The 14,405-nt window shown below is 22.1% G+C and overlaps 2 protein-coding genes across 2 annotated transcripts, besides 3 other annotated features; one reads left to right on the top strand and one right to left on the bottom strand.

Annotated features, from left to right (window-relative positions):
- Nucleotides 1-1,560: 1,560 nt before the first annotated feature.
- Nucleotides 1,561-1,608: a repeat region.
- A 1,161-nt stretch (nucleotides 1,609-2,769) lies between these two features.
- Nucleotides 2,770-3,271: a repeat region.
- A 39-nt stretch (nucleotides 3,272-3,310) lies between these two features.
- Nucleotides 3,311-7,929: a repeat region.
- Nucleotides 7,930-7,999: 70 nt separating this feature from the next.
- Nucleotides 8,000-9,865, bottom strand: EHI_115720 (metallo-beta-lactamase superfamily protein; the record flags this gene model as incomplete). Its single annotated transcript, XM_643916.1, has 1 exon — nucleotides 8,000-9,865. The coding sequence occupies one exon, from the start codon at nucleotides 9,863-9,865 to the stop codon at nucleotides 8,000-8,002; it is 1,866 nt and encodes a 621-aa protein (XP_649008.1).
- Nucleotides 9,866-11,399: 1,534 nt separating this feature from the next.
- EHI_115710 (calmodulin-dependent calcineurin A subunit,gamma isoform, putative) lies at nucleotides 11,400-12,670 on the top strand (the record flags this gene model as incomplete). The annotated part of the gene is made up of 2 exons (XM_643915.1): nucleotides 11,400-11,809; nucleotides 11,866-12,670. The coding sequence occupies 2 exons, from the start codon at nucleotides 11,400-11,402 to the stop codon at nucleotides 12,668-12,670; spliced, it is 1,215 nt and encodes a 404-aa protein (XP_649007.1).
- Between the last annotated feature and the right edge of the window lie 1,735 nt (nucleotides 12,671-14,405).

Raw genomic sequence — 14,405 nt, 5'->3', positions numbered from 1 at the left:
AATAATAATTGAATATGATGAAGTAATTTACTAAGAAATATAATAAATAATAATAGAAAGAATGAAATAAGATAATATGAAAGAATAATAAGAAAAGAAAATGATATAAATGATGATATTAATAATAAATGAAATTATAAATAATAATATAATGATAATGAAATATTCATTCAACATAAAATAAGAAATAAATAAATGATAATTCAATGAGAATAATTAAAATGATGAAAAATAAAAAGAAAACAATTCAATTTAAATAAAAGAATAATGAAGAGAAAAAAAACATTCTTATTAATGAAAAACTAAATAATAATTGAAGAATAAACAATATTAAAGTATAAAGAAATGATTATTCTCATATGAATAAATAATAATAGAAAATAAATAATGTCACTTATTTATCTTTGCTTTATTATTTCTTTGTTGTTATTATATTTAATATAACTTTGTTTTATCAACAATTAATTCAATCAAATTAATTTAATAAAGATAATAAATGATAAACAAAAAATAAGATAATAAAATAAGAATAAGAAGTAAAAGAGAAAAGAAATGAAATAATTATTATAAATACACAATGAATAAAAATCAAAACAAATAAACCATTACATTAAATAACAAAATATTAGAAGAAATAATTAATATTTTATTTATTAAATTATTTAATATGAGAAAATATCAATATTGTTAATATTTCTTTTTGTTTATTGAAGATAAAATAAAAAATAATTTAATCATATTTCATTCTTTTATTTTGATTATTTAACAACACTATCATCGTTCATTCTAATTAATAATCCATGAATAAAAATATAATTATTGTCACTAAATAAAAAATAATTGTTTAATGGAAATTAAAAATTATAATAATAAATATATTTCAAAAATATGTAAAATTATTTATTCATTTTTTAATTCAATCATAACATTACAAATTTATTTTTATTTAATGATGTTTGAATTTCAAACCAATAAACAAAAACAAACTGTTATGTTAAATTATCGATAAATTTATTCGTTTATTTTTAAATATTTTCTATTTCCTTTTATTTCAAAAATATATATTTTTATGTAAAAATTAAATAAAAACAACAATAATGTTTATGTAACATTTGATAAAATATTTTGTTGTTTTTCATTTAAATAAAATATAATATGAAGAATATTTAAAAAAAATGTAGAATTGTAATTATTTATTTCAAATGAAAATTAAATGTTTTTAATAATAAATAACTTCAATTCATCAATTTGATAAATAATTGACATGTTTAATTGTTATTTAAAACGACTATCAACTAACAATCAATCAATGAATATTAAATAAATTAATTTACTTTTCATTTGAAATACAAGTAATTGAAAATACATTTTGTAAATTCAAAATGAAAAAGAATGTTTTGAAAGAAAATAATACCGCAAAATCAGAAACTAAATAAATAAAATGAACATAATGAGAAAGTGATAAATGAGATATATTTTTATTATTAATATATCTGTGTTACAAGACATAGAAGAATGAAAAGAATATATATGAATAAATAGTGTTAATTATACTAAATAAATTAAATTAATGTTTAATAATTTTTAACCTATTGTTCAGGTGAGAATAGTAGTGTTGATTATATTATAAAAATATTAAAAAAGAACTTTAAATAATTAATATTGTTTTGAATTTCAACCAGAATTTGCACAAAACAATAAAACAATGAATAAAATAATACAGAATATTTTCCAATATCAGCCATTTAGAGATATGTTATATCATGTTAATTAAATACTAATGTTATTTATAAAGAAGTTCATGAAGAAAAGTAGAGAAATGACAACAAAAATTGTTGGAAATGTTTAATGGAATAACTGGAAAATAATAAATTTTCCAATGTAATTTAATGAATCAAAAGGTTTATATTGTTATAATAATACACAAAGATAAAATGGAATTGTAATGATGATGACAATGTTAATATTATTAACATTAATTAATGTAGAAGAAGTTAAAAAAGAGATAATGATTAACATAGTATTACTGAAGAAAGAGATAAAAAGATAGAAATATTAAACAAGAAAAGCATACCCAAATAAAGAAATAAAAGAATGAAATACACAGAAGAAATTAGTTGTAATAAATGAAACGTTAAAAGAACTGAAACTAAATAAATTATTCTTCCTAAAAAATCAACAAGAAGAAGAACAAGAAAGAAGTGAAAGAAATAAATAGAAAACAAAATTACCAAAATATTTGTGTTTGTAAAAGAAGATATGGAATTTATTGACCAAGAAGAACTAGATAATAACTTTTCATCAATATTCATCATAAAGAAGAAATAATTAAAAAGATAATAATTATGTATAATGATAAAACATCATCCGAAAGATGATATGATTCTATTTCTACTGTATGTTTGATGAAATAATTTAAAAATTAAAGAAAGTAAATGAATTTTTATTTAAATTTATTTTGAATAAATTAATATAAAATATGATAGTTTATATTGTAAATAAACATTGACTGAAATAGAATGTTTAATAAATGAATTAATTAATATATGAAATATGAAAGTTAAATAATATTTTATTCAATGAAATGTTGATTATTTATCATTCTTTTTATTTCATTTTGTTTAAATTACATTATTTCTCATTATTATTCATTTCGTTAATTTATTAATATTAGTTATTAATTAATTTGAAAAATACAACAAAGAATCATTCTTTCTCATTCATTTGTTATTTCAACAACATCAAACCAAACAAAACAAGTGCATTCTATGAAACATAACACACAAACCATTAATAGAATTGCAAAGTTTGACAACATCCCCCAGTTATTATCTGGTTATGACAATGTTTTTGAATATGAAATGTATTAGGTAATGTTGCAAGTGTGCAACAATTTATTGTGGTGGGATATTGCATATTGTAATGTAATACTAAGTATTTATTAAAAAAAAAAGAAGTGAAAAATATATACGAATGTATTAACCAAGAAAAAGAATCTACTAAAGTGTGTCATAAAAGAAAAAGAGGTAAATAAAATTCATTAAAATTAAATCAAATTAAAGGCTTAAAAAGAAGAAAGAAAACAGAAAGAAAATTGAGAAAACCTTAATAGAAGTAAATGAAAGAAGTAATTTTCTCATACTCATACAAAATCCTAAAGAATATGTTAAAAAAGAGATTATTCTTTAAAACAGCTCAGTGATATGATTAATTTCCAATGACTAGTGAAGAATTGATGAAAATTCTATTACCATTTAATTAACTAATTTTTTATTTATTTCATACTATTTACCTGATATTTTAAATAAAAAGATGCATTACAGGAGACACCACAAAAAATATAAAAAAATAAATAACCAAAAAAGAAGAATTTCACATCAACCAAGAAATATAAATGATAGAAGAATGAGTGAAAATAGGTATTATCTGTATTGACAGATATACATGAATAATCACACTAATCATTTCAATAACAATTATAACCATAAATATCATAACATTGATGATACAAATTATTTCACTCATCACTTCATTTATAATCATCGTCATAAACACTTTAATAATAATAACTTCAATAGAAATAAACAATATCAATATAAGAAAAACAAATACCATAATAACACACAAAGAAGGTACAAACAATATCAAAATAAGAAACAAAATAGAAATCAAAGAAAAGAAATCATTGAAATACAAAACCAAGAATATTGGAAAAAACTCTTTGAAGAAGAAATTAAAATATTTACACCACATAAAATAGAAGAAATTAAAAATACCAAGATTAAAGAATATACATCATCAACAATATAGAGAAGATGGTATCTTCTTGCACGAGAAAAAACAAAAACAATCAGAATGGAAGAAGAGACTATTAGTATGACAATGGAAGAAGACAATAATCAGTACAATCCAATTGAGATTAAAGACAATAAAATATACAATAACTATGTAATGAGTATTGAAAATGAAGATAAAGATGATAAAGATTTTAATAAAAATAAAAGATGATCAATGAAGAGGAAGAAGAAAACAGTAAAAAAGAAAGAAGAATAGAAGAAATAGAAAAGAAAGTGGAGGAGGATATGAAAGAGAAAGAAGAAATGAAAAAGGAAATACAAATAAAAGAATAAACCATTAAGAAACTAACAAAAGATATTATGACATTAAAGAGGAAGCATGAGAATGAGATAAGCACAAAAAACCACGAGTGTGATAAAAATATTCAAATTCCATGCTGAATCTGAAAGAAAAAGGTCTGAAGTAAACAATTTAACACAACAATTGCTCTTTCTGAAAGATAAATTATCTAAATTAGAAAATGAAAATACACAGGAAGAAAAGAAGAAAGAAGAGGTAACTTACAATATAACAGACTCATCTGAAACACAAATAGTAAATGACCTCTCCCCCAATGTGGTAGTAGCTGATGAAATATCATCAAGTGAAGATGATCTTCCAAAAAAGAAAGTTAACGCAGAAATCCATTGAAGAAATTGATATTCAGCATAAGAATATCATCACATTAGAATTAGATAATCAAAAAACAATGGAAGCAAACAGATAGAAAAGAAGAAATTTTAACACAATATAAATGTTTTGTTTTGAAATTATTTGAAAGAAAATTAAGAGGTCAACTTAAAGAAGAAATAATAGAAAGATTAATACAAGAATTTGAAATTAAAGTAAATGATATTAATGAATATAAAGAAATAATAAAGAAGACATTTAAAATAAAGAATGAAATTAAAAGAGAAATCAATAGAATAATGGAGGAAGAAATAATAAAACACCAATGGAAAGATAATGAATTAAAAGAAATAATATCAAAAGTGAACAAGAAAGAAGAAATAGAAGAATTTGAAGTAATGAAAATATTTAAAGAAGAATAAAAGAAAGAACAAGAAGAAGTACAATTTATTAATTATTATTACAATAAGAAGAAAGTACATCAAATAATTAATATTATTAATAAAAATGAAATAATAATAAATACATTAGATGAATATTACCACTATATTAAATCTGTAGCTTCCACTATTAACATCATTAATAAAAATAAACAAGAAAGAAGTTGAAAGAAAAGTATAGAAAGAATAATACAATCAAAAATATGTGGATTAAGAGATTTACTCCATAATAAACAATATATGAAATTAAAAAGAATATTACATATTAAGAAAAATGATATATATCATATTAAAATAAAAACAAATGAGCAAATAAACTATTATAAATACCTCCGAAAGATGAAAATAATAGAAATAGAAGCAAGAAAGAATAATTTGAAAAGAATAAGATGGAATTATAAAATGATGAAATATGGAAAAAGGCAACATCTAAATAAATCTAAAGAAGATGAATATCCAGATAATATCTCCACTATTAATTTCTGGAAAGGAATCTATGAAACTAACACTAATATAGATTTCCTGAATATTAATTTATATGAAATATTAATAGAAAACAGAATTAATAATAGAATGGCTATAATCACTCCCAATGAATTAGACTGTGCTATTAAATTTACTGCTAACTGGAAGGCACCGGGAGTTGATAAAATACAATGATTTTTGATTAAATATTTAGAACAACCAAAGAAATATTTATTAAAATTATTTAATGAATGGTTAAACAATCCTAATGAAATACATATTCATTTCATTCAAGGAAGAACAATATTAATATATAAAAAAGGAGATAAATTAGACACACAGAATTACAGACCAATAACGTGCTTAAATTGTCTGTTAAAAGTGTATACATCAATATTAAAAATGAAAATAGAAAGCCAGCTGATGCTAAATCCAATTGAAAAACAACTATCATTAAATCAAATTGGACGTAAGAAATACACATATCATCAAAAGAATGATTATTATATAACACTATAATCCAACAATTATTATTAAAGAATAAATGGAAGTGGGTAGAAACATATTATGACGTCTCCAAAGCATATGATAGTATTAATCATCAATAGATTAAACAATGCTTAATATATTTTAATATCCCACTAGCAGTAATTAATAGTATATTATATATATTAAATAATACACATCTTAATTTATATTATAGTCAAGAAAGTGTGGGTATAATTAATGTAGAAAGAGGAATAATACAAGGTGATAGTTTATCTCCACTTTTATTTGTATTATCTATTGATATATTATCTAAACAATTAGATAAACAAATAACCAAATTAAATATCAAAATGAATTGAGAAGAAAAACAAGTCCAGTTAAATCACATATTGTATATGGATGATTTAAAGATAATGACTAATAGTCTCGATGAAATGGAAAAAGCACACAAATTAACTAAAGAAATATTTAATGCAATAGGATTAAAAATTAATGTAGAAAAGAGTGGGATAATGACTAATATTAATAGTCAAATAAATGGTGAATTATCTGAACTACCAAGAATAACTAATGATAATCCTTATAAATATCTTGGTATTGAAATATAAGATAAAATAAACATCAATAAATATTGTACAAGAATATTAAATGATGTATCTTCTATTATCATCATTAAATACTATGAAATATAGCAGCCTCAATACAATAAGAAAGATTAATAGAGATATAATCTCAAAATTAAGATATGGATTTTGTATTGTCAAATGGAAGTTAGGAGAATTGGAGAAGATAGATAAACAGATAAGAAAATCATTGATACAACTCCAATTATACAGTAGAAATATCCCAAAAAGTAGATTATATGTTAAAATAAATGAAATGGGATTAGGATTAATGTCAGCAAGAGATGAATGTGGTAAAGAATTAATAAGAATATATTTAAAATATAATTATTAAACACAGAAATAGGAGAAATGATAGAATCAATAAAAGAAAATCCAAATGGAATAATTAAAAGAATGAAGAAAGCATTTGGTAAGAAAATTAATTTTAATGAATTAATTGAACTAATAGAATTAAATGAAAGAAAACATGATGTAAAAAAGTATTTGAATGGGTAATTAATGAATTAAATGATAGATATTTAAATGAATGGAAAGAAAAGAAATGTGGTGAATATATAAGATGTGCAAATGGCACTTTCAATGATAAGAAATTAACAATAACCACATGGAAGTCATTAAATATAAAAAGAAATGCATTCCTCCAAATAGTAAAGATGCAAGAATTTGTAAGTATGACTGGAAATATTAAATCAAAAATACTCAAAAATGATGATTTAAAATATTGTAAACATTGTCATAACACAATTGCATCTATTAGTCATATACTGTTATGATGTCTTGTAATGAAAAAGAATCAAATATTAAAACATGATTATGTTTATAAACAAATATTTAAACATATATTAATTACCCATTTTAATGAATTTGATGCAATTGATTTTAATAATCCTCCAAAATGTATTAATAATGATGAAATGGTAATAACTTGCACTAAAGATTTATTTTTTAGTGACAATTCATTTCCATGCTAGAAGACCAGATATATATTATCAAAATATTACAGAAAAGAAAGGATATATTATAGATGTTGTTATATGTCAAGATAATAATTTAGAATTAAATTATATTCACAAAATAAATAAATACAAAGAATTACAAGAGAAAATAGAGAAATGAAAGATGTAGAAATTGTATTTGTAATATAATAATAACAATAAATAATGCACAAAGAATATATGAAAATAATTAAAATCACTGAAAATACACATAGACATTCACAATAATACATTTAAAATAATAATAATAATAATAAACAAAAAATATGAAAGAATTGATGTTTTACAAAACCATTTCTAATATTATAATAAAAGACTCGACTAATTTTCACATAACATCGAATAAATATAAGTTATAAATAAAAATACAATGAAAAAAAGAAATAATTACTTCTCAATATTCATAATATCAAATAATGGATATATCTATTAATTGACCTTTTTTTTGGCTGAAAACAAATTTTAATAAAAAGAATAATTCAATAATTAATATATTATTCCATTAGTCTAATTAAAATTATGGCTCAATAATTTCAAATATTGGAGATGGAATTGTAATTGATTCAAGAAGTTTGTAAAATCCTTCTAATTTTCCGTTAAATTCTATATTTTTGGAAAATTCTTGTTGTGTTAATTTTTTTGAATAAAGATTTAATAAATTTTGTTTTGTAGATATAACTGTTATTGTTGGATTTTTAGAAATTACTTGTCTTACATTTATTACATTATTTTTTACTACAACACTTATTGCTTCATTGGATTCTTTACATACGATATTGATGACTTCATTTAATCCATCAATTTTATTTGGATCAACATTAACGCTAAACACATCAAAAATATCATTTAGACTACTTTCTTTAATATGTTTGATGTCATTTCCTGGTGGCATAGAAATTGTATTCTTCATTTCACTTGAACGTAATTCCATTGCTGCTGTTAAATATTCATTTCTCCAAACTGCACTTTCTTGTAAATATCCTAATTGAGTATATACGTTAGCAGCTAATTCTCTTGCTTTAGTATTTTTTGGGTTAGCAAATATTAAATGATTTAACAATGTTATTGCCCATTGAAACTCTCCCTTTTCAAATGCCTGTTGAGCTAATTCAATACATCTTGTTTCTCCTCCAATAACCTCTACATATTTTTTCCCTTGCTCTGTTGGTGTTAATTCATTAAGATGAGCAGGATTTCCATCATACCATCCAAGATAAAATTGGTACTGTGCTTTAATATTATGACTAACAGTTCCATAATATTCTCTATTATAAAACACTTTTGATAATGACTCTGGTAATTTAACATGTTCTGGTAATTCATTAGGAGTATAACCTAAGTTAGCATTTCTTAATGTTTGGTCATGAAGATATTTATACATATCTCTTTGTTTCTCATAATATTCAATTATTTTTTTATTTCCCCATGTCGGCCAGTTATGAGTTCCAAATGATACTTCTATATCATCTCCATATTTCATAATTATATAATCTATATACCCAGCCCATAATTTACCATTACGTACTTTAGCTCCTCTTGGGGTGTATAAATTATGCATTAGTCTATTAATTTCCTCAGCCGTACAAAGAGCTTTTAATTGAGGGAAATACATCATCATCTCTGTTGGTGCTTCTGCTCCTGGGGTAAAGATAAAGTCAACAATAACTCCATCAATTGTATAAGTTTTGTTTTCATGAATTTCAATAATTTCTTTACAGTTTAAATGACTTTTTGACCCTTGACATCCTGCTTGACCAAGACCACAACCAATAAATCCTTCTTTACTCTGAGGTAAGTTCTGCCCAAACATATAAACACATCTCCTATCCATAGCAACTCCTGCAAGCATTTTCTCACTTACAAATTCTTCTCTAAGATTCATTGGCCAATAGACAATAGTATTTTCTTCTAATACAGCTTCTAGTCCACCACAATGATCTCCATGTGAATGAGTGATAATGACAGCTGTGATAGGTAGATTGTCAATATGAGACCTGAATAACTCTAAACCAGCTTTACATCCCGGAACACTACATAATGTATCAATCACAATCCATCCTTTTTCTCCTTTAATAAAAGTCATATTAGCAATATCATATCCTCTGAATTGATATATTTTTCCTTTAACAACTTCAAATAAACCATGAACCCTATTTAACTGACATTGTCTCCAAAGACTTGGGTTAACTGTTTCTGGACATTCATCTTCTAAAAAGTTTGTTTCATTGATACTATAGACAATAGAACCATCCTCTGATTTGATTATTCCATCTGGAATATCAGCAATGAAACCTCTATGAGCATCTTCATAGTCTTGTTTATCATCAAAATTCAAGAAGTTCTTTATTCTTTGAAACTCTTCTTTAACAAATTGACAAGCCATTGAATCAAGATCTTGTATTATTCCTTTTTATATCATTTTGATATTTCGTAACTATAAAGGATAATCTTCTAAAGGTTCACAAAATGAATCTTTTAAATGATTCATAAACTTTTTTAAAAGACAGTTTCAAGAAATATCAATTTTATTTAAATGTTCATTTTATGTAAAACATTAATTTCAGTAACAAAAAAATAAATTTTTTTGTTTTAATTTCAAATCTTTGATTTATTTTTTTTTGTTATTAACAAAATGACTTTATAATTTTAATCATCATTGATAAAAATATTCAACTAAATTAAAACATCAATTAGGATTAGGTTATACTTTTAAATTTTGGCTGTTATTTTCAATGAACAAAAATGATAAACACAAATACTCAAATAATAGAAAATGAAAGAAAATGATTTCAATGAGTTAATGATGTGTTTTGATGTACAAATAATATTATTTTAAAATGAAATGTAAATGATATTAAATATAATTGTTTTCAACCTAAATCATATTCAATAAAAGAAAAAATATTAAAATAATGTTATTAACAAAATCTTTTGAAAATAAATTAAACCAAATGAAAAAAAAATAAAAGTCAAAGATGTGATAATTAGTTAAACAATCTCAATAAAAATTCGGTTTAACTTTTCGGAAAAAAACCTAAAAAGTAATATCGGTTATTATGAAAAGTATATGATTATATAAAATAATCCCGAAATATTTGTTTATATCAATTTTCATTAAACTCAGAATGAAAAAGTAAAAGGATTAAATGAACTTGAACCAAAAAAAAATGTACTTATTGAAAAAAAATAATTCCTATTTGAAATTCATACTAAACTTAATCAACAAGTAAAAAGAAAGAAAAGGATAAAATTATTCTTTCACAATTAGGAAATGTATTATTTGATAGTCGGGTTGAAATACTAATAACTCTATGTTTGAATAAATAATATTTAATAAAAGTTATTTCTTTTTCATTATAGAGGATGAACAATGAAATACATTTGGATGTATGCAGAGATTAATAATACAAATAAGAAATATATATTTGATAAACGAATATTTATATTTTCATTACAAATAAATGGTAAAATAAGTGGAATGAGATTTGATAGTGAAGATAGTTGAAATCTTTATATGTTTAAATTCATTTAAAGATAGTGGGACTGAAAATGTATTGAGAGGAATATCATTTCTCGTCATTCCTTAAGAGTGGTTGTAATGGGGATGAATCATTAGTTCAGAATATTGTCATCATTGACTTTCAATTTAGTTTTTGTATTTCTAACAACTTTCTAATAAATATAGTTTTAAATAAATAAATTTATTATTTATTATAGTTTTTACATTTTTTTAATAAATATTTTCTGAAGAAAGTTAAAAAAAGAAATATTTTTATAAGAGAAGAATTTGTCTATTATGTGTCTAATGTTAAAAAATAGTAAAAAAATAAATAAAAAAGAACTATTTCTTATTTTCCTTTATTACAAAAATATAAATAGTACAATTAATAAACCCTTTCTGATTGATTTAGAGATATATGTCTTTTGCAGTTCACCAACAGTGTAATGAAATCAATTTATTGATTTCTCAAATACCTTTCTCATTTCCTAGCATACTTGGATTAAAAGATATTGTTATTAATGATGTGTTAGATATTCAAGTCATTATTCAACACCTCTCTTTTGGTGGTAAATTTACAACAGAGGCTGTGACATATATTTTACAAAGAGCAAGCCAAGTATTTAAACAAGAACCAAACGTTGTTGAAATAAATTCACCATGTACTATTATTGGTGATACACATGGGCAATTTTATGATCTTTTAAACTTTTTTTCAACAGTTTCATCTGGACGTTATGTTTGTTTAGGAGATTATGTAGATCGAGGAGATTATGGGGTAGAATTATTTTTGTTATTATGTTCATTAAAGGTAGTGTTTCCAAGTCAGTTTGTTATTTCATTTTAAACATATAATTCTTGTTATTGGTTAATAACTTTTAAAGGTTCATTATTTTACGTGGAAATCATGAAACTCGTTCTGTAACAACTCAAAACCAATTTAAGAATGAATGTTTAATGAAATACAACGAGGACGTTTATAATTCTTTTATTTATACATTTCAATGTCTTCCATTATGTTGTTTAGTTTCTACATTACATTCTCGCTATTTTTGTGTGCATGGAGGTATTTCTGATAGATTAGCAACAATAGATGATATTAATAAATTAAATAGATTTTGTGAACCAACACGTGATTCACCATTAGAAGACTTATTATGGTCTGACCCTTTAAATGAAGATGAAATATTTTCTGTTAGTATAGGTGATACATCAATTACTTCTCATTTAAGTTCATGTCAAAGTAATCATTTCCCATTTATTAAACAGTCATTAAAAATGTATTTCAATGAGCAAGCAATAAACAGAGTAGTGCCTTGGTTTGAAACCACTTTTGTTCCTAATTGGGTTAGAAGGTATGGACATAAAATTGGTTATTCTGCTTTAAAACAATTTAATGAAAAAAATAATATTACAACCATAATTCGTGGTCATCAATATGTTAATTCTGGTTATCAATGTATGTACTATTTAGTAGAAGAAACACCTTTACTTTGTACTGTATTTAGTGCTCCAAATTATATGGGTGAATGTTGTAATGTTGGTGGATATATTCAAATTAGCGATGATTCTTTTATTACAAAGACTTTTAAGACTGTTACAAAGGGATTTGTTGTTAAAGAATACATTTTAAATTTTGGTGAAACTTCATTATTTGAAAAAATAATTGGTTCAAATGTGAGCTGCTGATTGTTTTGAATTTAACTTTAATCGTTTTTTATGTAATTGTTGTTTATTAATTATTCTTATACTAAGTAATAAAAATAATTTAAAAGAAGAATTTCTTTTTGTTCTTCCTTCTATTTCTGAACATTGTTTATTATTTGTAAATCATCAAAAATAAGAACTGAATAGTATTATTTCATTCTTTGTTCTTATAAAATGTTCTTTAGGATATTTGTTTATAATAATTAATTGAGAAAATAACTTATAATTACTGTTTAAGGTTTTTTATTTTCTTATTATTCTTCGTTTGTATTAATTTCATTCATTTATATTGATTATTACTTTATATGGTGAAATATCTTGTAATTTACTTTATTTAAAGTGATTTGGTAAATTTATTGAATACATTGTCTTGAAAAAAAGCATGAGTAATATTATTCATAACTTGTTGTGTGTCATTTTGAACATTTTCTGTTATACTTCTATATAATTATTACTATCTTTTATTACTTTCTATGAACAATTATTTTTGAATGAATTAAATTTTCTAATTCATTAAACAGATGACAACTACTTTGTATTACATTGACTTTTGTATTTTAATACTTATTTTTTTATTTATATAACACATTTATACATCTATTTAATTAAAGTTATTTATAAATGGTTTATGACTCTACTCATATTAGTTTTCAATTTATTTTTATTCTTATTTCTTGTATCTTCAGTTGTTTTGTTTAATTTTTTTTTCTTTTGAAGATAATTTACTGGAGATTGTCTTAATTTATATCTACAAAACATTAATTATTCTAAAGTTTAATAATTTATCAATATGTATAAGTTGTTTTGTAAGAAGAATAAGTATAATTTGAAAGAAATTTAAAAAGAGGTTATAAAAATTATATTGGTTCAATCTAACAAAGAAATTCTTCTCCAATTAATACAGCTAAATAATACCAAACTCAAAGTTCAACGTTTTATAATTCTTATAAAAAATATTAATAAACTTATATATTAAATTTTTTATAATTATTAGTTATAATTTATTTTATTGTTCTAGATAGATTTTTTTACTTATTATAAATTTATTCTATTTTCAGTTTTTATCATTTTAACAAATCCTCTAAATTGAAATTTAATGAGTAATATTGAAATTTTTTAAATAAGTAGAAATATTCTAAATCTTTTCATAACTTTAAAATATTTTTATCTTTACATTCAACCTTCTCAGTCTTAATATAGAAGATGTTTTTTTTAATAAAATCCTTCTTTAAGTATTTTTAGAGAGTTTTTATAATAATGTGTATTATTTTTAATTTAGATTGAACATTTTCTTGTTGTGTATTAATTTATCTATCATTGTGTAAGAAAAAAAAAGGTACTTTGTTCATATAATACATCTTTTAAAACAAAATAATAAAAATATTTATGTGTTTTATTTTTTGTTATATCTTAATGTTTTGTTTCAGCTAATTTTATAACTTTTTTTTAACGATTGAATATTAATCAATGACTATTTAGTAATATTGTTGCCTTGAATATTTTAATTAATATTGGATAGTGACTTTGTTTTTAAAAAATTTTATAGTTATTATGAGAGTTACTTATTTGAAAGAAATGAATAGAAATGATTTGTTTGAAATTTTGTAATAATTTAGGAAAATAAAAAAGAATTATGTGAGGTATTTGATAGTTAAAGTGAATAAATTTCTCATTCTAACTTAGTACTACATCTTTTTAGGTTGCTTTAACATATTTA

Source organism: Entamoeba histolytica, genomic scaffold (genome assembly GCF_000208925.1).
Source record: "Entamoeba histolytica HM-1:IMSS scf_1104750518049 genomic scaffold, whole genome shotgun sequence".
NCBI classification, from domain to species: Eukaryota; Evosea; order Mastigamoebida; family Endamoebidae; genus Entamoeba; species Entamoeba histolytica.
The sequence above is the reverse complement of the archived record's forward strand: the minus strand, read 5'-3'. Positions and strand labels throughout refer to the sequence as shown.